The sequence below is a fragment of the Dipteris shenzhenensis genome, chromosome 12, assembly GCF_047967505.1.
Source record: "Dipteris shenzhenensis isolate YYH24624 ecotype China chromosome 12, Dip_SZ_1.0, whole genome shotgun sequence".
NCBI classification, from domain to species: domain Eukaryota; kingdom Viridiplantae; phylum Streptophyta; class Polypodiopsida; order Gleicheniales; family Dipteridaceae; genus Dipteris; species Dipteris shenzhenensis.
Genome location: NC_141607.1, coordinates 51393330 through 51418097, shown reverse-complemented (window position 1 = coordinate 51418097; position 24768 = coordinate 51393330). Strand labels below are relative to the sequence as shown.

Here is a 24768-nt window from a genome sequence, read left to right as displayed (position 1 = left end):
TAGTACCAGATAGCTTAGGCAGCACCAAAACTGGGAAACAAATGGAATTAAATGTAGCACCTTAGACATGCCAAGCATCAGCATAGACATTATTTTATAAAACTTGCAAGCAAATTGAGGCCATGGGACAACCGAGGAAAGCAGAAGCCAATGGACCACATGCACAGTAAGGTCCAGTTTAAAGGGAAGCATGGCAGTCAAGAAAGATGACTTGCACTGAGCAATACAGAAGAACGAAGACAATACATTAGACAAGTGAATTCTTCTTTGCTGAAGTTTTCTATATCTGAGATCAGACTCTCAAGTATACTTGCCTCAATCCCTTCGTCATCTTCCAAATTTTTTGATGAGTTGTTGGACAGCTCATCTTTCCCTCCAAAGCTTCCAAGTACTGTTTTGCTAACCTGTCATTCAACATTCCGTGCAAAAGGTGGATTAACTTCATTGGACTTTTCTTCTCAAAGAAAAATAATAAGTTGCAAAAATTCGCATCTGCTATCGTGAAAATACTCGAATTGCAGGAGACTATTTTCTACATGTTACAAAAACGTGTATAATCTGACACGATATCAGGCCATGTTTCAGTTTAATAGCAAAGAATATCAATAGTTGACAATTTGGCAGCCTTCCTGTCTGCGTGCAATAAGTGGGGGAATTCCAGTAGTTACCTGAGGTGCAAACAAATAGCCCAATGCCCCAAACACTACACCTCCAAGAACAAATCCAGCTAAGAAATCACCAGAACCTCCATTTCTCCCACGCCTGTGCAGAGACACAGCTTTTTTAGCTTTAGTTTATACAGAATCATACTGAGTATTCTATGACACAAATCAGTTTTCAGCCCCATGAAAGTTTTCAGCGTGAAACTAGCTACTAAGACATGTCCAACATATGTGTCCCTGGATCAATGTATGTTGCACTCCTGCATGCTCATATATGCACATTCTAGTTACAAGTACAACCATGCACTCTAAAGAAAACAACATTTGCAGATGCTACAAGAAGTCTGCACTGAGTTTTAATTAAAACGAGCTTTTGAATAAAAAGTGTAATAAGTATTTTTGAGCAAGCCAACTATGAAAATTTTTCCCTAGAACAAATTTCAATTTCAAAAACTCCTTCAACAGAATTGTTCGATCTCTCAACACTGAATGAGTATGGAGGTGAACCGCCAGAGCCAACTCATTAACCTCTTTGTCAAGCTCTATCTGTTCCATCGATCTCTCTCTTCGTAACGTTTAGGAAAAACCTAATGTGCAAGATACTAATGTGAATACTGAGAGCTAGGTGTTGCAAACCTTCTTCCTGACAATTATTTTTTGGATATGGCATTTGTTCAACACTCTTTTGTCTCCTCTATGATTGTCTCCTTTTTTCATACCAGCACGGTTCTTCTTACAACAAAGAATGGGATGAGGGAGAGGGATTCCCACCCCTCAATATTCCCGACGCCCACAAGAGCGCCCATTTGCATATGGAGCTACTCAAAGCCACTAAAGTACACGTGTCAACTAGCAACAAGGGGCGCCTCATCAACCCATTGCCCAATTTCACCAATCAAGCCACACAAGGGGGTCCAACCTTGAAAGGACTGACAAAACCAAAGGCCAGCTCATCAACCAAGGGTGACGTGCAAATCCAACCTGCACCAAACTAAGAGACAACCTGCATGCGGGTACGTGCAAATCCAAGCTGCCCCAAAATTTTGTACCAAAGACAGCCAGCCGCCGGTGCAAGCAGCTGCCACAAAAATGTCACAGTCCACCAAGACAGCCAGCCGCCGCCAAACATTAGCCATGGATCGCCATATCCCAAGATAGATCAAAAACAGCTGCCATCATTGATTAGATATAATAATGTGTAAAAGCTTAAGAGTTGGTTCTAATTATTACATGTTTGTTGACATAGAATGTAGATAGAATTGATTAGTTGTGAATCTCACCTCACCTTACGTACAAATAAATCGAATCTTCTTCTCATAATCCCAAAGAACTCATTACTAAAAAATATAAATACATTTTGAAATACAAATGCAAAAGTTCAAATCATCTAAAATTCCCAAAAACTTATGACTAGAAAAACTATTAAAGCCTCAAATATGGATTGTGTACAATTTGATACAAGTTTGAGCGCATTACACCTACAGGGCAAGTCTATTACGTAGAGAATGCTCTAACTTCTTTATAATGGGTTGACGCATGAACATGTGCTATGATATGATGTTTTCGTTGCATTTCTAACATCCATGTTCTCATAGGCATGCTTGATGCCATTTTTAAGTGTCAAGATTGCTGATATGTGATCTGTTAATGCAGACTTGAGGGTTTCCATATTTTCTCTTTAGTTAAATATTCTCCTCCATAAGATTATTATCCTCACCTCCTTCATATGTACAATGTAGTCACGAGCTTTGTGATTGCATTTTCTCAGCCCTCTAGGGTCCAAAGTCACAATCTTGCTTCTCTAATCGCTAGTGGTGTCATTGTTATGTCCTTGCTTCGGCTGGCCGCTGGGGCAAATCTTTTGCTTGGAACACACATTCACAAGGTGAAAGGGTGTTCCTTTTTGTGGCAAGGCAAAAAAAAATCCCCTCACTTTGAGGTCTTGGCTTTGGCAAGGCAAATTCTTTTGTCGGCCAGCCGGGGCAAATCTTTTGCTTGGAACACACATTCACAAGGTGAAAGGGTGTTCCTTTTTGTGGCAAGGCAAAAAAAAATCCCCTCACTTTGAGGTCTTGGCTTTGGCAAGGCAAATTCTTTTGTCTGGCCAACACCAGGACCACACTTTTACCAAGTAAAAGTGTGTTCTTGGGTTTGGCTAGGTTTAAAAAATTTGCCCTTGGCTTTGGGTCTTGGCTATATGCCAAGGAAAATGTTTTTTCCTAGCAAAATCCGGGAACACACTTCCGACGGGTAAAAAATTTGCCCCCGTCTTTAAGCCTTGGCTTTGGCAAGGCAAAGATTTTTGCCTGGCCAAAGCCAAGAACACATTTTCCCAGAGCGGATCTGCGTTCCTAGCTTTGGCCAAACAAAAAATATTGGCCCCTAACTTTGGCTTTGGCAGGGCAAATTTTTTTTCACCTCACCAAAGCCAAGAAGGCGAAGGTGTCTTCCTAGATTTTGTGAGACAAAAAAAAATTGTGTTTCAATAAACCAGCCATCGGTGCCCTTGTCAATCAGATGTTTACATTTTCTCTGCTCACCCCACATGCCGCCAACGGCATACAATCTCTCCAGTTTCACCCTCACGAATCTTCCTTTGATTCGATATTGCCTAATGTGTTGTGCATCCATGCCCACTGTTTTCAAGTTCCAAATCTATCCCATGATATGCACGACCAAATGTGACCATACATTTGAACCTTCTTCTTCCAACAATGACTATTAGCACCTTAAAGATTATCAATGCTTCAAATGTGGTGTCCTTTTTGTGCATATTCGGGCATAGTTTCTCTTGATCATTAGAAAATTACAATTCACCTCATGGACGTTATACTATCTTCTTTTTGTTTGCTTTCCAACAATCGCCCGTAGCTTCCTATCAATCACAGTGGTAGCATCGTGCCATCCAGATATATCTTATGACTCTCGACTCTGAAAGGGATTACCCTATGCTCTTTTTGTAGTGCAATTTGAGGTTGCAATTTGTGAGTGTTTCGCATCATTAAAGTCACGCACCTTTCACTTTTTCGTGTTCAACACCCCTTCACCTTGTAATTGGATTTCATCTGAGATGTTCTACCACCGTACTTATGCTGGGTACCTCCTGCTTGCCTTCTAGGCGAATCTTGGGTCTCTAACAAATGCCCTTAATCTTCCCAAGCAAGAATATAATTTCTCATGATAAGTACCCAATTAGGATCATTGCAAAGCACTTCATCGGTTAAGGTCCCTTAGGTCATCTTCCCTCATAGTAGATTTTGTCAATTTCTACATCATAGGCATATCAAAAAGGATAATAATAGTTCAATCAAAGCGCAACGAATTGCTGGCTATATTAGTGTTGTATGTGGGTGAAAGGGCATGGAATAGAGAGACTCTTTACCCCCTAATAAAAGCTTGGTTTCCAAATGAGAAAGTGATTCTGGTGGAGTCTCACGTGTAGGATGTCTAGAAGGTGATTAATCATAATTAAGCAATTGCTATCTTTGCCTAAAAATTTGAGATTAGTATTCTCAGTGTTCTTAAGTTCTATTCAAATAGATTCTTTGAGTGTCGCACAACCTTCCAGGGTTCTGGAGGTAGTCCTTTAGTGTAAACATCTAAAGTTGTACTAAACTTCTTTTTAATATTAGATTTTCTTTTTTCGCTACAAACAAAAAAGAGAGAGGTTCAAACAACCTCAAGCTTCTCCTCCCAAGGTCTTCAACGATTGCAAACGGGGGGTAGAGGTCCTCCCCGATTTCCCCACTCTTTCTTATGCACCCAATATAAATTATGTATGTTTTTGTTTACAATCGAGGAGTACAATCCTTCACAACCTCTCCAGACCTTGAATTAGCTTGTAGATTAATTTAGCATGAAGGTGATGGCACATGCTTTCAAGGTATTTACCATAGTTAAGAAAACAAGAGTAGTAATGCTCAACCTCCACTTTTGTTGCATGCACGTTAAGCACGATGAGTCTACTAACATGACAGTATTTCATTAAGGACACGGGCATGCAAGGAGTTTATGTTGAGCATCCATCACTGCCATATATCAAGGCTATATTCTTCCCTCTATACTAATTGCAATGCTAATATGGTGACAAGTATCAAGCACACTTAACCTTTGTCTCACCTTCATACAAACAAGCACAAATAAGTTGAATCAATGAAGTGATCAATGCTGCCTACAATATGATGACGGCATAGGAGCATAATAATAGCATAAAAGAGCAAGAAGACCCAAAGTAGGTTATTCCTTGTTAAACTATTTGAATAAGTAACAAAGAGGCACAGTAACATAGTAGCAAGTACAAAACCAAAAAATTGGATCATACTAGGAACTACCAATCTGAATAGCCCTCTTCCCCCCAAAAAAAAAAAATAAACAAATATAACTCGAGCTCGGTAGTGAGATAGCAACAACAGAGGTGAAAAGATCATTAAGCATAGACTTAAAAGTATTCGAAAAAGTTTGGAAAGCTATTGAAGGTTGAGCGACGGTCAGTCCGCCAATGCATGCCGTTATGTTGCTTCCAATCCACCATGCCCTTCATCCCCATATAAGTGCTTAATCAAGAAGGAAGGTAAGTGCTACCTGGACAAGGATGTTATAGAGATTATTAAAGATGTGATTCTCCTAGAAGTCGATGAGGAGAAAGTAAGTAAAGACTTACAAAGTGAACATGTCTGGTTAGTGTTGTGTTCGTTTGTTCGTTTGTTCGTGAAGGCTATGAAACTTTGGTGTATAGTAGAAGAGGAGTAGAAAAGTAACTTGGAAGAGATAAATGTGCAGTGAAACACAAGTGGTTAAGAGAGAGTTGGGTTGGAGAGGCCATTGTTTCTGAATTTCAAATGAAGTTGTACAAGTGGTGCTGAGTGACAAGTGAACTTGAGCAAGTAAGAATAAAGCAACGGTTGCATTAGAGAGCTTGCACATCCCATTTTTTTGGTGTAACTTCCACCTTTATTTTGTTTGCAGGTATTTGCTCCATACTTACACGAGGGAGGGAGACACATTTATAAACACACTAGCTGGGATAGGAAACATGGCTAAGGCCATGTGGGGAAATGGGCAGACAATGTGTCTCTTAGGAGAAAGATGATTGTTTGTTGGACTATTTTCTTAGGCCGTGTGCTTGAAGACTTTGAAGAACTTATATCCGTGGGGTGACAAGTCATTAAACTTTTTCTTTTGTGGGCGTAGCACTCGCATAGAATACTTTATTACCATTTTTGTCTTTATGTAATAGCACATGAGCTCATCCCTCAGCTGGTCGGTGTTGAGGTACTCCATCCTCATGATTTGCTCAGCTTTGAAATTGAAGATGTGCTAGAAGCATGTTACCTTGAGTAGGGGCAATTCCTTGACCAAACCTATTTTTTGTTTCTAGGAATTTTGATGCTAACTGTTTTGTACGTAGGAAATGCGATATAGGCAATCTTTTAGCCTAATCTGTGAGTCCATACAGTTGGTAATTAGTTGAGCTCTTAATGTCAATCAAGAGATAGTTTTTTGTTCGAAGTGAGAGCTTGCAAATGCAGTCTGGCAATACAGCCACTTAAGAAATCTTTGAATCTAGAGCAAACGATGATTTTTATATGAGTTACGTCATTTAGAGGTGTATAATTAGCTATACATTTCAGTCAGTTACTCTTCAGAGCTATGGCAGACGATGGTTTTTTATGAGTGGATCTATATTATCTGTGAGTCCATACAGTTGGTAATTAGTTGAGCTCTTAATGTCAATCAAGAGCTAGTTTTTTGTTCAAAGTGAGAGCTTGCAAATGCAGTCTGGCAATACAGCCACTTAAGAAATCTTTGAATCTAGAGCAAACGATGATTTTTATATGAGTTCCGTCATTTAGAGGTGTATAATTAGCTAGACATTTCAGTCAGTTACTCTTCAGAGCTATGGCAGACGATGGTTTTTTATGAGTGGACCTATATTATTGGGTCTGATACTCTGATCGTTTTGTCTATTTTGAGTAGGAAACAAGTAGGCCTAAGCCGATGAGTCAATCCTGTAATCTCCAATTTTTGAATATATCAATTGCTCTATTTATGGCTGGCTGAAGAGTGTGGGAAGGCTTGAACCTCCATGGCTAATGAGAGAATGTACGGCTAAAGGAGGAGTCATTGGTGTGGTTATTGCTAAACGTTGAGGGCTAGAGGCTGAGGTTGTCACCATGAGCCCTTGCTCTCCCTTTCTATCACCTGTGCCTGACACCAGTTCCCTAGTTCCTATGCCTCTCCAAGTCACCTCTGTTTCCTATAGTTTCTTTTCCCATACAACTGTAGAAGCATCCACACCTTTCTTGTGCGCTGTTGTGGCTGTTGCCACATATCTATTGCTTTTGCTGCAGGCAACTTGAATGTTTTCTTTAGAGAACTACATGTTCTGCAGATCCGTACTCTCCCCTTCAGAGACCTTCGCGTATATTTTTCCTTCAGAGAACTCCACATGGGGCCCTGCTGCAACTCCCATGTGCTGCCCATGTGGCAGCCATCTCTCCTGCCCATATGGCAGCCATATTATAGTTTGTTGTTGCCTCTGTAAAACTCCTAAGACTCCTCTTCTCACCCGTCCACAAGGCAAGGGATCCCATGAGCCCAGGGAACTACAAGACCATAATGATTGGGCATGTCATGTCCAAGATTTATGCATCAGTGCTTGATTCTGAGGTTAGTCGAGTCACATAGATGCGGGGGCTTAGAGCATATGGACAGGCCGGGTTCCGACATGATCATGGAACCATGGATCACATTCTCACATTCGAATGTATTATTGAGGAGGCGAGAGCACGGAGGCAGAGCGTTTATTGTTGCTTTTGTGGATTTTGGCAAAGCCTTTGATGCAGTTCCGAGAGCCCGCCTCATCAGGCGCTTTTGCAAGATTTGGGTTATGATCAAGAGATTATCTGGGCTGTCATGGCAATTTACGAAAGAGCCTCACGCAGATCTCGGACAAGATTTGGATGGACAAATGAAATTTTGAGTACAATTGGGGTCAAACAAAGGTGTCCTCTATCACCAACCTCGTTTGGCATCTACATCGACAAGCTTGAGACAGTTATGCAGACACTAAGGGGGGTTGGTTGCTCTCTTGCTTGCACTCTGAGTCAGATCTTGCTATATGCAGATGACGTGGTACTCCTATGTCCTCAACAGAGGGCCTCCAGAGGCACTTAGATGCACTACAGTTTTCTGTGAGTCACATGATTTGAAGGTAAACCTTGGTAAAAACCAAGGTTATGATCTTCAATACATCTCGGGTCGCTATGCATCAGGAGCAGTTTACTTTTGATGGGTCACCAATCGAGATTGTCTCATCATACACATACTTGGGGGTTACCTTTCAGGACCTATTTTGACCATGAGACCCGCGATGCAAGCTCTCTTGAGTAGAGGGTATGCCTCATTGGCCAAGTTAAAGAGGCAGTGCTTCCGCTCACACTTTCAAGACCCTCGGACGAAGTGCTTACTTTTTGACTCCCTGGTCTGACCAGCGGGAATGTATGGCAGCCCTTGCTGGGGGCCAGATCTATCAGATATTGAGTGGGCTAGTATGGAGCGACTACAGGTTCTCCTGCTATCACGAATGATTCACAATACGCCATCAGTTCCTCACTAGATCATCCAGGCTGAGTTTGGATCATCTCCATTGCAACTCATTGCAACATGTCAGGTCATCAGCTACCTATATCGAGTTAGGGCATATGAGGATCGCACCTCTGGATGCAGCAGATTACCATGGCTAGCATCGTCCTCCTATATGGAACTATCAAGATGCAAGTGACCAGAGATGCTCGTTTGCACACACAATGAGGTGGTTTGAGTGATTGGGACTCCACATGGACAGACTTCTCCCTTCCAGTACAGTATTGACAGCTTCTATAGAGATCATTGCCTACATATCTCAAATGAGCGGTTTATTGACCCACCAAGATATACGCGAAGTCATTTACCCCATTCTCTGAGGATCTCCATTGGGCAATTTTGGGTCTCTTCACTTAGACTCCGTATTGTAGAGTGGCCGGGCAGAGGGTTGACCTAGGGAGAGACGCATATGCACCTTATGTGACCTACACGAGATTGAGTCTAAGGAGCATTTCATTTTTAGATGCCCAATGTACTACAAGATTCGAGGGCACTTCTATTGTCTATTCAAAGATAGCTCCGGGTTGTTATCCCGATTCGTCTCTCTTCCAAATCAAAGATGCTTGGCCGCGTTCATTCACGAGGCAATCAGACATCGTGAGCGCCTATTCCTATCATAGAAGCAGGAGGAGCGTACCCTGGTAGACTCTTCTCAAAGCATGATCACGAGTTCTTCCAGTTGGACCACAGAGGCTACTCCCCTATAGGCCCTAGACCCGATGGAGACCACAATGACATTGGAGCATATTTCACTTTGTATTCTGACGACAGTTGATCTAATGATGACGATAGCGATGATGTAGAGGACTATTATTTTGATACGACTATGTAGCATGTAGTCTCTTGCTTTTTGCATGGGTGTTGATGCTCGGTTAGTTGCTCCACCCTTTCAGCTTACTTGTATCAGGTTTCTCACAGTCTCATAGACCCATCAGTCTTTCGAAGACTTTAATAAACTTTCTTTATTTCTTTCTTCTCTTTCTCAGATCCTCCCATGTGACATCCTTCCCATATGCCCACATGACACTCCTACCTATTCCTTTCATGCTATTGATCAGCCTCCCCCATGTATGGTGGCTCATAGGATGGGAGGTGACCCCTAGATCCCAACTTTCACACAAAGTTATTGCATGCTTTTAGGTGGGACAATGGACCCTATTTTCCAACAAAAATATGTCTTCCCACATGGACAAACTAGAGTGCATATGTTCCAATAGATAGGCTACCATGTGGATAGCATTGAGGCTCACACATAGCAGTAAACAGTGTTGACTATAGCACAAATAAGGTTGCCACATGGGTAATAGAGAGACTTCCATGTAAATTTTAAAGAGGCACAAATATAGACGTTCGCTGCTGGATGCTATCCTTCTGGTACCTCTGTATTGTCCTCAGCCTGCATGCCTACGAGTAGGCTTCAATAGGATGCTGAATCTCAGCATACCCAGAGACCCCAAAACGGGACTCTTAATACAGGGCTCCCTAAACCGACCTGGTTTTGGGCTCCTGACTTGCTTTTAGGCTCCAACCCTGTCTATAGATGTGCAAAGTAGCAGCCCTAATGGCTGACCAATATATAGTTGACCTGAGTACACAAACTTGACTCATTGTGGGTCCATCGATTTCCCTATTCAAGGCTTTCTACCATCTAGCTCCAGTCTTTTAAATGGCCTCTGATCAGCCCTCTACCAGACTTTTTTGCAGGGCTCTCTAGCCCACATCCTTGCCCTACTTATGGCCCCTTCTTCCCACAACATGGGACACTACTACTACAGCTCCGTACTATCCTTAGCCTGCATGCCTATTAGTAGTCTTTAGAGGGCTCCTGTAGCTCTTGGATTGCATACCTAGAGACCCCCAAATGGGGCTCTTAAATAGGGCCTAAGGCCCCAATAGATGGCTGGCTGAACCAACCTGGTTAGGGCTCCCAACGTGCTTTAGGCTCTAACTTAGTCTATAGATATGCAAATTAGCAGCCCAATGGCTGACCAATGTATGGTTGACCTAGTGGCATGCGAGGAAAAAGCTCACCAATTCTGTGCTTCCTAGAAAGAAAAGCTTGCCTCGCTTGAAAAAGCTTGCCAAAAAACGGGTCCCGTGCCAAAGAGGGATCTGACAACCCTCATCAATTAGCTCACAAATTAACAAGGCCAATTCAACATTCAAAACCATGGTCACAGTTTTACAAACCTAACAAAAAATATTAAACGTACTTCACAACTTCTTGCCAAATCAAATGTACATACTGATGCACAAATGCGAACCATCAGTAATGGCCCCAAATCAAAGTAAGGGTTTTGTATAAGGCACTCTGCAGTTGAGGCCAAGATGAAACAGAATGAAGAAATTACCCATATTCTGCAGAAATGCACAGATTTCGTCTGCTGCTCACAGCTTGCCCATTGAAACAATCTCCGTTGAATTTGTTCAGACTTAGAGATGGGGTTACTGGACACAGGCTTTTTTGTTGCCCGGATTTAGAAAAACTTGAACAAAAAGCCCCTGCATCAAGTTTATGAATCACAAACCCACTAATGTTAAAGCAGCACTTCAACCTTGTCAATAGCATCAGCTAGATCACCCATACAGCACCAAATCCAAAACAGACATTTATAATGCTGGTAATCCCTGTTGAAATCATGACCACTGTTCATATAATGAACATCAAGCAAAGCTAGAATTACCAAACAATAAAACCCGTGAACAAGATGCAATTGCATATTAATAATTTGATGATTTGAACATCCTTGAGTCATCTCAAGACGTAATAGAAGCACCTCCAACTGTTGATGTAAGCACAACTTTCTAGCAAACTTACATTGTACTTGTTAGATAATGTCTTAGATAACTGCTGCCAAAAAGGGCATGGGGAGAAAGTCAAAAGCGCCAAAAGACAAACAAGAGCAAGATTTTGGCATCTGGATGGGCACTAGATCTGAGAAATTGGTTCGGGAAGTGGGAGGTAGAGGAGTACTTGAACTACTCACCAGAGGAGGTAGATGAAGATGCTTTTCATCGTGACCTGCTGAATGCACTACACAGGAAATGGCAAACAGCTAAAAATAGAGATAAGTTCGAGTACTACTGCACATTTATCAACCCCCAATATTGGCCCACTTATACGGCAGAGGAGTCAGCCACGCAGAAGTACATTTGCACACCTATGGCAATGCATAAGCCGAGGGCTTTCGCTTCACTTCGCACCCGATCACACCAGCTGCAAATTGAAATAGGAGGATGGAAAGACATGCCAAGAGAGAGCAGAATATGCCAATTATGTGACCAGGGTATGCCAGAAACAGAAGAACACAAGGTAATGATATGCCCTTACTATGCACACATTAGGAAAAAATTCAGCTCTCTTCTTGAGGGACATAACAGACTGGCTGTGTTGCTACATAAGGCGTCACCCTCAGCTTTAGGAACATTTGTATCTAAGCTTTTCAAGCACAAAAACTCACCTAGACATAAAGGTAGTTTCTCTTATTACCCTCCCCTTTGAGGGAGGAGTCTTTATGTATGTAAGGTTTTGTATTGTTTCAGGTCCCATAGGCCGATTTTTGGTCTTCAGAGGACGATAATATATTCTTCTTCTTCTTCTTCTTCTCTCTCGGATCAGTGGAGGGAGCCGACACAGCACTGCCAGACGAGGGGCACAGAGACAGGACACGGCACGACAGGCGACCAGAGCACACACGATAGAGGTTCGACCTATTTCAGCTCTCCTTAGGGGAGATCGACCGAGGCGAGGCATTGCCCTTGACATAGCCCATCGGATCCAGACATCGAGGAGGCCACGTCCTCCACCACCACGGGAGACATCCCGACACATGCAGATACGTGAGCTCTTTGCATCTCATCGAAGAGTCATCATGGAGCCTGGATACGTGGAGCCAGTTCATGCACTTGGGATTCTAGCTCTGAGCACTTGATATCTTCATGCCACTCTCATGCTATTATGCTATTTTGCTACTTTTTTTGCTATTTTGTACTAGTATAGCATTTTTAGTACTCAACAAGGGCCTTAGTGAGCCCTTTGCCCCAGCCCCAGTGGTCTGTATGAGCTACTTGATTCCGTACTTTGTCCCATAGGCCCGCGAGGCCTCCTACGGACGTTAATCTCTCTCTCTCTCTCTCTCTCTCTCTCTCTCTCTCTCTCTCTCTCTCTCTCTCTTTACTCTCCACTTTTCACAAGGGATAAGGCTCTCCCTAACTGTGTTCTCAAGTAAACATCTGATTTGTAAGGCAAGTTGGAAAGACGCACTTGTGGCCTCTGTAAGGCAAGGGATTACTTGTCATTCGGAATTTAAAACATTACCTTGTGTGTCAAAATGGAAAGTGAAGCTCTCCATTTGTGAGCACGAAAACTTAGTCATTGTGATAGGGAATGGGCTGACAACCACATGGGAGCATGAATCCATGCTGTTGTCTGTGCATGGTCTATCATTTGAGAGTGGCGTGCAGGGCATGCAACACGACAAGTGTGAAGGAGCCCCAACCCTAATAGGAGCAAACTATTATGTTCCATATCTCTGTGAGTAGTACTTGTGCTTGTCAAGCCTTCCTTTCAAGATCCCCTAGATGCACCATTGAAGGATAGGATACCTTCATATGGTCTCCAAGTCATCAGTACCTTCATTTGAAAAGAAAACTCTCCGTTAAAATCTCCATTTGCACACGCAAGCACACCATATCATGAACCAAATAGAAACGAATAAAAAACAAACAAACATATACCTAGATGAATCTAGGAACATTCCCAAACTCATCCTCTAGAAACACAACATAGTGCAGTTTCAATCTCATGATAGTCACTCATAAGGTTGAAAACCATAAACTCCATCACGCATAGCAGGGACTAGCTACTATGACATCCCCACTGAGGTCATCAGCACCCAACAGTGGGGCTCGACCATAGACATGACTATGTTGTACTTAGGACTTAGTACTGCCATTCTGCATTTTTGCATTTTGCATTGGTATGGATGCTCGTTTAGTAGCTCCACTACCACAGCTTCTTGTATCAGGATTTTCACAGTCTCCCCATCGGTCTTCCGAAGACTTTAATAAACTCTTTCTTTCTCTCTTTCTCACACATACAAATCCACACACCCACACATATTTGAGCATCCATTTATACAAAGTCTTCGTACTGAGTTTCTGTCGGCACTCCGAAGGTGAAGGGCAAACTCAGCCATGATGAAGGCTAGCACTAAAGGAGAAGGCTAATCAAAAAGTAGTCCAAAATCTCTTCATTCAAGCTACAACTGCTTGTGAAGTCTAAACGATTTCATTTTAGTCCCTCCCAAACGAGCATCTGAATCTAGCTGATAGGGCAACGCACCACATAAGATAGAAAGAATTATCGCAATACCAGCAAGCTGCAACATGGACGAAAACTTCACAAGATGAAATTTGCATGTCCGCTTATACGGCATAAGCATATACCTAGATGAATCTAGGAACACACAAACAGTTTACTTCATGCATGAAGGAAAAAATGCCAAGAAAGATGGCAAATTGGCCTTCATCAAAGATGGCAAATCAATACTAGTAAACAAAGGGCACAAAGCCTAGGGACTCGAGACCCTCAGGATCATGATATGTAATATAAAAGGGTGGATAAGACTTTAGCACTGGCTGATACATTTTCAGAAATTAAAATTTTCATAGCACTAGAAACCTGGGAGCATGAAGGCAAAGAGACACCAACCCTGGAAGGGTTCACAAAGACATCAACCTGAGACTGCATAGAAGAAAGAAAATAGCATGCTACATCAAGACAAGGCAGTAGAGCTTGTGAAGGCAGACCCAAACATACAGTACATGTGGCTGGAAATCAGGAGAGGGAAGGAAAAATTATTCCTCACAGCCTGGTACTTTGCACCCCGACCATCCCCCATCTACAAGAGAAATGGGCATATATCTCATGCAGACCCCTTCATGCATTTGAGCAGGGACATTACCCCAAGAAAGGTGCAAACGTGCTGGTATTTCCATGCACAAACTTGCTCCGATCAAGCAGCAATCTTAGTGGAAGGTAGAAACCCAATGTGGATGGAAGAACTCGACAAAGAAGAGGGAACAAAAGGCGGGCAAAGAGTCTCAAAAGACACAGTAGAAGCCACCGCATGGGGGAAACACTTGCTCACCCTCTATGGATGTTTCAGCTTGAAGATATGCAATGGGAGCAAGGTCTTTTGACAACACAAATGGCTTCACTTGCACAACCACATGGGGGTCCGGTGTGGTTGATTACTTCATAATTAACCCACACGCAACCCCTTTAATAAAATATTTTGGATTGATGATAAAGCACTTGAATCAGAATACAGAGCGATCCCTGCCTAAGTAAAGACGAGAAAGCCACTGACACCAAGACATCCTCCCGGATCAAGATGGACTATGGCAAACACCATGTGTTTCAAAACCACTTAGAAAGCACCCTAACACAAGCTCAACTAGAAAGCCAGCTGCATATAGTTGAACCACCTGCTAATAGACTCTGTAATAGAGGCAGCCCACACATGTTTTAAAAAAGGCAAAGGAATGCCTTGTAACAGCTGGTACGACAAGGGATGCAGAGGTGCCAAACATGCATGAAACTCAGAAATAACAGAAGCAAAAACAGCAAGGAAAAGGGAATACAAAGCAGTAACCATGAAAAAAAAGAGGACGCTCCTGGCAAGTATACAACAAAAGAGGTACGAAGAGCTCAAGAGGGACCCAAGTCAATTCTTCCAAAAACTCCATGCTAAAAAAAAAGGGACAAAATGGGAAGACATGATAGTGTTTATCAAGAACCTCAAGACACCAGCGAGATGACAAGGAAATAAAGTTACTTTCTATCAAAGCGATATGTATCATGTCAACTGAGGACATTGAAAATGGACTAAAGAAACTAGCCAATGGCAAGGCACCAGACACACAAGGCCTCTCTGCACAGAGATGTTAAAATGGGGGGGAGGACACGATAGTAATGAACAAGGCAATAGAAGAGGGGTTCTTACAACAGTGACAAACCAACAAAATAGTTCCCATATTCAAAGGGGGACACAGGCAAGACACAAAAAACTACAGGAAAATCATGGTAAGCAGCCTAATGGCAAGCTCTATGGCAAGATCTTGGAACAACAAAAGAGTAAATGGGCAGAAAGCTGGGGACAAGGTCACCATCCTAAGGAGGTCTCAGGCCCATGCATTCTATTGCGGAACACCTAGTCACAATAAGAGCAGTAGCAAAAGGAAACAATGCTCTATATTGCTTCTTTGTAGACCTCACGACAGTGTTTGACAAGGTCCTAGCGAGAAGCTTTGGGCATTGTGCACAAATAACAACACTAGGGATCCCCCACGAAAAAAGGGAAGCCACGGTTCAGCTTTACGAAAAGGTGTCGGCTGAGCTGGCACGCCCACTAGCAGCCTACTCAAACTTCGCTGAAAAAGTTGCTACACGCAATGATATAGGCATCAAGCAAGGGTGTCCCAGGATGTAAAATAATACTACATGCATACAATACCAAGTTTTATGGGGGAAAAAAGAGGATTCTCTCGTGCAAAAAAGTGCTAACATTGAGGTTTTTCTCAACCATATTCCATTCAAATGTTCATACAGAAAATTTGAGCTTGCTCTCGTGGGTTTTTTCTCTTACTTAATAGAAGTCTCTTTCTTGAAAAAAAAAAAATGTTCATACAAAAAACTTGCAAGTGGGCTAAAGGTCTTACATTAGGGTTTTTGGTTCTTGCTGAACTTGGTCAATGACTCCTATCTGGCCTATTTTGGTTTTGGCCATCTAAATAGGCTAGGTGTAGTGGCTCATCATCTTCCGAGAAAAGCAATCACAATGATCCCATTCGTTGCATCCTCATACATGTGATCTATGTGAGAAAGGAGGGAGCAAGAAAAGCAAGCAAGTGAGAGAGAAGAGCAAAACGTTTAGTGTGCAATAGAAAGATAAGGTGAGTACAAGTGAGAGGATGGTTTTGTCCAATTGACAAAACTATACTAACCCACTAATTGTGGTTAGGGGGAAAAACCTCCTAGTGAGGGAAAAGTGCCCCTAACTCACTTATGGACTACATTGGCCACTGCCTAGAATATGCCAATAATTCTAACACCCCCCTACAGTGTCAATGTGATGTACAAGGAAGTGATCAATCACCAAAAGGAGATAAGTCCAAGGCACTGTGAAATGCCTCAAACTTCTCACGTGGAACTGCTTTGGTGAAGATGTCTACACACATTGTCATGTCTTGACATATACATCATACTAATCTCCCCTGCATGCAACTTCTCTCTGACATAATGATAATGAACCTCAATGTGCTTCGTGCGAGCATGAATCACTGGATTCTTTGCCATTGCTATAGCACTCTAACTATCAATGAGAATTGGAGAAGGACCCTCCAATAAGAGATGAACCTTGATCAAAGCGGTAGGGAAGCCCGACTCTATAAAGATGCACGTATTTTGAAGGCTTTGCTAAGAGGCAGAGCAGAGCTTCTCGTAGCAGGACGTTTGTACATTGCGGCTGTATTCGGAGCTAGTGGGGTAACTTGGATGAAGAAAAGCGTGTGAGCCAGGTCCCGGAGAGAAGCCGCGACACTGCAGTTTCTTGAGAACACAGAGAAGAACGACTATGCAGGCATGAAAGAGAAGGGCGATGCATGAACTCCATGTGCAAGTGCTACGCTACAGTTTTTGGATTATCACGAAAAGGTGGTGGATCATGCTTGAAGGACAGACTGTGGGAGCTGGAGCTTCATGGTATTATGAGAAGGCGTCGCTACTTCACGGCCAGATTGCTTGGGGAGGATCGTTGTGTGTTTGAGGGACTGAACCTCAGGGGGTGCCTTGACGACATATCTCAGAAGAGAAGCCCTAGTTGGTCATAAGGCTTCATCAATTGCTTGCGACCTGTGATGCAAGAGCTTGGCTCACCCCAAACTCAAAGAATTCCGTTGAGAGATCGTGGAGAACAGTCTGCTTGTATATGAAATGTATAAAGTCCTTAATTGGTTGTGCATGGTGTATAGATGTAGTTGTGGAGAATGCTTGCATAGCTGGTGTCTAAAAGGTGTGACAGTAGCACTTGAAGATCAAAGAGTTGGCATGAAGACCATTGAGAACATGTATGAAGGGTTTGCACATCCTATGATTTTGTAATCATGCTATTGGAAGCTGGTGCACTTACTTGATGTTGACGGGACAGTCCCTTTTGGATTCATGATCATGAAGACGGTTGAAAGAAGCTCTCCTAAGGGATGTGGGTTCATAGCATGCATGGTTGTTTATACCTTGAGCTGTTAGAAAGTGTTCATGGCAGTTATGCAGTTCTGAAGTTGTCATTTTCTTGGGATTTATGTTTCATGGGTCTTCTATGTATTTTCTCAGCTTGATCTCAGTCAGTAGGAGAGCTTGTCTTGACCAACAGATGGAGGAGGGACAACCTCACATGGAACATCATCCCAAGCATCAGATGGAAACAAAGGCATCAAGCTGTCAAAATATGTCTAGGGCATCAACAACGAGCTGTTTTTGACAATCCAGCAAAGGCATAGTGGAAGATTCATCAAACACAACATCCCGACTGACAAAACACTTGCCCGTGCGGGGCTGATATCATTTATAGCCCTTGCTCTCTGAACTATACCCAAGAAAAATGCATTTAACAGCTTTATCATCCAACTTAGTGCATCTCTGTGAAGGCACATGAGCACAAGCTAAGCATCCAAAAGTCCTCATGTGGGAAATGCAAGGCTTACGACCCGTCCAAGCCTCATAAGGTGTGATAGTCTACAATGCCTTTGAAGGACATCTATTCAATATGTAATTTGCACACATGACCGCATCCAACCACAACTTATTACGCAAATGTTTGCCTTTCAACATGCATCTGGTCATTTCCATCACTGATCTATTCTTCCACTGAGCCACGGGATTCTGTTGAGGAGTATAAGGCACCGTGCATCGATGATTAATGCCACGGGAAGCCAAAAAAACAGCAAACTCCTTCGACATGTATTCACCTCCCCTGTCTGTATTAATGTGAGCAATGTGCAGCGCACTCTCATTCTCAGCCAAGGCAATAAAGTGCTTGAAGCATGAAGAAACATCAGACTTGGATTTCAATGCAAAAATCCAAGTGTACCTGGTGAAATCATCAATAAAAGTAACAAAATAGTAGAATCCCCCAAGAGTTGCAACCCTTCATGGGTCCACAAACATCACTATGAACCAGATAAAGCTTACGTGAAGCACCAACTCTCCCATCCTTGGGAAACGCAGCACGGTGCATCTTACCAAGTAAGCATGGTTCACAAGCATGTTTGGAAGACATATGCATTTTGGGAAGATCCACAACCATATCTTCCTTATATAACTTCACCAGGGCTCCGAAATTGAGGTGTCCAAACCTCTCATGCCACAAATGAGTATCTGCCATGGTAGAATCAATAGCAAAGGCATGTGCATCGGCAAGTGCAGCATCCTCATATGAACATCTGTCATAAGCATCAAGTCCATAAAGACCGCTAGACAATGTGCCAGTCAAAACTAGGGTAAAGGCATGTGTAACATCATACATTGCACACCTCACACCATCAAAAATAACCTGAAAGCCACATGTAGCAATGGCTGAAATAGAAATGAGGTTCTTACGAATGCCTCGAACATAAAGCACATTCTCTAGAGTGACAATAGCACCAGAGACAAAAGTAAGAGCAACTTGCCTAATACCTTTCACGGTATATGATGCATTATTGGCACATGTGACACTGCCCCCCTTAGACGTAAGCTCGAATGAGCTGAATAACTTCCCGCAGGAAGTGATGTGCTTGCTAGCACCACTATCAAAGAACCAGGCATCACGAACATCTGAAACTGCCATACAGGCATCATGAACATTAGGATTATACTGGCATGTAACCAAGAAAGCCCAATGGTGGTCTTGTGCGAAATTAGCAAACTCATGTCGATCTTCTGCACTAGAAGAACCAGATACTGCAAGACCAGACTCTTTCTTTTTCTTTTCAGATGCTATGCACTTCCTGCATTCAGAAAAGACAACATATCTCAGAAGAGAAGCCCTAGTTGGTCATAAGGCTTCATCAATTGCTTGCGACCTGTGATGCAAGAGCTTGGCTCACCCCAAACCCAAAGAATTCCGCTAAAGCTCGTGAAGAACACTCTGCTTGTATATGAAATGTATAAAGTCCTTAATTGGTTGTACATGGTGAATAGATGTAGTTGTGGAGAATGCTTGCATAGTTGGTTTCTAAAAGGTGTAACAGTAGCACTTGAAGATCAAAGAGTTGGCATGAAGAGCATTGAGAACATGTATGAAGGGCTTGCACATCCTATGATTTTGTGATCATGCTATTGGAAGCTGGTGCACTTACTTGATGTTGACGGGACTTGATGTTGACAGGACAGTCCCTTTTGGATTCATGATCATGAAGACGGTTGAAAGAAGCTCTCCTGAGGGATGTGGGTTCATAGCATGCATGGTTGTTTATACCTTGAGCTGTCAAAAAGTGTTCATGGCAGTTATGCAGTTCTGAAGTTGTCATTTTCTTGGGATTTATGTTTCATGGGTCTTCTATGTATTTTCTGAGCTTGATCTCGTCAATAGGAGAGCTTGTCTTGAGCTGTGTAGTCCATTGGGTTCTTTTTGAGGTTGTTTGGCTTTGGGAGGAAATGTGGCCAAAGTATGAATTGAATGTAGAGATGTGTAGAGACAAGGATTTTGAATGAATACCTTTTACCTCGTGATTGAGTTGTTCACTTGCTTTAAATGTGGATGAGGGTGGCTGTGAAGGCGGTCTAGGCTCTACTGCTTTTGTCCATCCAACGACGAGGCCAAACACATTCAACTATCGCTATGAAAGCTGCCATGTACTCAGCTTCACATGAGGAAGTAGCCACAGTAGATTGTTTCTTGCTCCGCAAGAAATGCAAGCTTTGCCCAACAAGAAACAATTACCACTAGTAGACTACCTAGTGTCATAGTCTCCAGCCCAATTTGAGTCACTGTAAGCATGCATCTGCAAGTCACCCCCCCTGGGAAACATGCCATAAGACTTTGTGCCTTGCAAATAACGAAAGTTTACAGCCTGCCAATGTGTTGTCTTTGGGTTGTGCATATACCTGCTTACCTGCATACTGAATATCAGGCCTTGTATTGCACAAATAAATGAGGCATCCAACAGCCTGGCTGTAAAGTGTGGCATCCACTGATTCACCTGCATCATACATAGTACGCTTCAGCCCCGGCTCCATGGGAGCGGCTATAGGCTTACAATCTTGCATGTTGAACCTATCCAAGAGCTTTTGCACATACTTGGATTGAGACATAACAATGCCACGCTTGTCTTGTATGAACTGGATCCCCAAATAGAAATCTAACATGCCCAAATCTGTCATGTCAAATTCGGCTTTCAATTCAGCCTTGAAATCTGCAATTATTTCCTCATTTGACCCTGTGAGCAGCATGTCTACATAAAGAATGATGACCAAAATATCCCCGCCATCCTTCTTGATGTAGAGGGTGCTTTCCGTGGGACTATTGTGTAACCCCTTCGTGGGACTATTGTGTAACCCCCTACTTGCCAGGAAGGTATCAATCTTGGCATACCATGCACGTGGGGCTTGTTTCAGCCCATATAAAGCTTTATTCAGCTTGCAAACTTAAAGTGCATTGCTCGAAAGTTCAAATCTAGGAGTTTGTTTGACATAAAGCTCTTCCTGCAAGTCCCCATTAAGGAAAGCTGTTTTTATGTCCAACTGACGGACATTCCAAACAAAATTTGCAGCCATGGCAATAACTGACCTTGTGGTGGTCATCCGGGATGTAGGAGCAAAAGTCTCCTCATAATCAATGCCCTTTTTCTGAGCATAGCCTTTGGCAACCAGCCGTGCCTTGTACCTCTCAATGGACCCATCTAGCTTCCTTTTCACTTTGAAAACCCATTTGGTACCAATGGCATGTTTCCCTAGTGGCAAATCCACAACGTCTCAAGTCTGATTTTTCTCAATGGACTGCAATTCCTTGTGCATGACATGCATCCAATGCACATTATCCTTGGCTTCTTCAAAAGAGTCAGGTTCTTCTTCATCAAGAAGAGTACCTGCATAAGCTGTCTCAACAGAAAAAGCCCCTCTTGCATGCCTTACTGCACTACGAGTTCTGCCAGGCAAAGGTGCCTCAAGTCTACTCTCCCTGAGAGTCTGTAGCAACCAATTCAGAACTGTTTTGGCTGCATGCATCTCTTGAATCTCTTGCCTGACAACATCATCCACTGACTGTGGAGGAACAAAATCAGCGCGTGGCATGTGGACCAGGAGGAGATTGCTGTATATTCTGATTTTCAGCATGAGCCTCAGCCGGGGAACCAAAAGCTATAGGAAGCATCCCCTCAAAAACATGAACTGAAGAAGCTGAATAGTAAATTCAGCATGTGTATGAACTGAATTCTCTGAAAAAATAACATCTCTACTCACAAAAATCTTGCGAGTGGCAAGATTTGTAGAGACGATAGCCTTTGCTTTGTGCACTATACCCAACAAAGATACACTTAAGTGCCTTATCTGACAACTTATGTCGAAACTCCACAGGCACGTAGGCATATGCAACACAACCAAAAACTCGAAAGTGATCCACTCAAGGCTCTCTCCCATGCCAAGCCTCATAGGGAGTGATTGTTTTCAAAGCCTTTGTGGGAGCCCCATTCAAAACATAATTGGCACACATGAGGCCTTCGAGTCAAAATCTGTGAGGCAACTTCTTACTGGTAAGCATCCATCTATCCATCTCCATGAGAGTGCGATTTTTCCACTCATCTTTGTCATTTTGCTGAGGTGTAAGCCTCACTGTACGCTGATGTGTGATGCCTTTCTCCTTCAAAAATGCCTCAAATTCATGAGACATATACTCCCCCCCTCTGTCAATGCGAAGTGTCTGCACCTTGAGTCATGTCTCATTTTCAACCATGGCCACAAAATGTTTGAAATGCATAAACACATCTGATTTTTTCTTCACGCCATAAACCCAAGTATAATTGATGTAGTCATCTATGAATGTAACATAATAGAGATAACCACCAAAAGCAGGTGTCCTCATGGGACCGCAAACATCATTGTATATGAGCTGTAATTTGCCAGTAGCTCTTACTGCATCATCCTTTTTAAAAGGAAATCTATGCATCTTACCAAGGATGCATCCCTCACATGCATGAGGAGGAGGTGACTCCAAACCAAAGGAGGCAATGCATCAACCATATCATGCTTTTGAAGTGTCATCAAGCTGCCATAGCTCATGTGCCCATATCTGGCATGCAATAACTCTGCATTCTGCATCGCAGCAGTGGGAGTGCTCACTGAAAGAGCAAGATCGGATCTTTTCTCATAAATGTCAAGCTGAAAAAGACCCCGATACAAAGTGCCAGACAACATCAAAGCATAGTCATTCTCTTTGTCTCGGATTGCACACTTAGCATCATCAAATATGACGTGAAATCCTCCTCGATTGAGAGAGGACACTGAAAGTAAATTCTTCTTTATACTTGGCACATAAAGAACATCAGTAATTCTGCAATCTGTGCCATCCATGGAGGTGAGTATGATGTCACCCACTCCACACATTGAATAAGAAGAATTGTTTGCACATGTCACCTTCTTTTTAGCGGATGGTGCATGTAGAGATGCAAAAAGACTCTCCCTTGAAGTGATGTGCTTGGAAGCACTATTATCAAAATACCAAGTGTTTAGTCTCATTGACTCTGAAAGAGCATGCATCCTTTGAAGAGTCATAGCTGCAAGTCAAGAAAGCATACGGGTCATCCTCAAGAGTGGCTGTAGTATCTGGACTAGCCACTAGAAAATCTAAAATGCAAGACAAAAAGGCATAATGCTCTTCCACAAAGTTGGCTGTAACATCTCCTCCATCATGTGGATTAGGAGCTGATGCATCTGAGACAGCCAAACCTGAATCCTTTTTTTACTCCTTAGCTATTCGCTTCTAGCATTCACCAATGTAGTGACCAGGCTTCTTGCAGTAGTGACAAATGCCCTTCCTCTTAGGCTTCTCTACATCACCTTTAGCCTTATGAGAGGGCTGTCCTGAATCAGCTTTATGATAATGTGTGGGATGATTTCCATGTTGCTTTTGCTGCCCTTTCCCTTTAGGCCTGAACTTTGAAAGCATGGCATGCTCGCCAACCCGTGTTGCCATGTTCTTTCTTGTCTGCTCTTCCTACAACAAGAGTCCTACCAACAAGAGTCCTACCAACCAGAATAATCTCATCTATGTTCAGCAACTGTTTCCTCAAATCCTGAAGTTTTGTGACGTGAGCGTTCATAGAATTTCCCTCATCCATATGTATATAAGATAGCTCTCTCTTCAAGAAGGAAACTCTAGCATCATTTCTTGCTGCAAACATGCTCTCCAAAATCTCCCAAGCTGCCTTCGAGGTCTTGCACGACCGAATGTGAGGAATGATAAACCTCTTGACAAAAAGAGAGATGACTGAAAGAGCTTGTGCATCCCATGAATCCCACCTTTTCAGTTCTGTTGTAGAATCCACCAAAGTAGCAGCTGCTACTCCTACCACTTGTCCTACACGTTGACCTCTACCCCTGCTCCTGCACCTTGACCTCTACCCCTGCCTCCACCCGTAGGAGTGACAGGTGTAGCCATAGTTTCTGGCCTTGTCTCATCTCCATTGACATAATCCCAGAGATGTCTAGCAACCAAGATGTTGCAAGCCATATAACTCCACAAGGAGTAGTTGGCGCCATCCAACTTATCCTCATGTGTGAGGTATCTAAACACCTCATTGGGGTTGTTTTAAGCCATATCTACCAGACAACTTTAAAATGCAGCAAACTAGACAAGTAAAATCCCTTCCTAGGATGTAAGATGCACAACCAAAGTCTGCAAAAAATCTGCCCAATATGACAATTTCTGTCACCGCCTATCAAAGGCTTGAAATGCACCAAAATGCTCTGCAAATGCCAAAAATCTGCAAAATATAGCAAATGTCTGCAATGTGACTCAAACTGAGACCAAAACTGCTTGCAAAGCTCCCAAATGATCTGTCCACTGCCAAATTGCATCCAAAATGCAAAAGCCCCAAATTCCCGCAAAAAATTGCAACTGAAAGAGGGCAAATTGACCAAAAGCCCCAAATTTTGCAATTATCTGCAAAAGCCCCAAATTTTGTCTGCAAGATTGCAAGCAGAACCAAAAAGCCCCAAATTTTTGGAGCAGATTCTACAACCTGACTGCAATGCCTACAACAAACAGAAGGCCCAAATTCTCTGCAAGATCTAAGCCAAACAATGGCTATCTGCAACGTGATCTTGCAAAGAAGACCCTGCAAAGAAAACCTGCACAATGTATGTATGCCACAGAAAGGTACAGATTCCAAGGACTATACGGATATTTGTACTGTGTACGGACTG

At 42.7% G+C, this 24768-nt stretch overlaps 1 protein-coding gene across 1 annotated transcript in view; it reads right to left on the bottom strand.

Annotated features, from left to right (window-relative positions):
- LOC147896360 (uncharacterized) overlaps positions 1–24768 on the bottom strand; it is a 55513-nt gene that overhangs the window by 17792 nt on the left and 12953 nt on the right. The window contains exons 2-4 of the mRNA XM_087382951.1: positions 10658–10808; positions 669–762; positions 315–404 (exon numbers count right to left, since the gene is read on the bottom strand). Of these exons, the coding sequence (XP_087239077.1) occupies positions 315–404; positions 669–762; positions 10658–10808 (335 nt within the window). The remainder of the gene's footprint in view (positions 1–314; positions 405–668; positions 763–10657; positions 10809–24768) is intronic.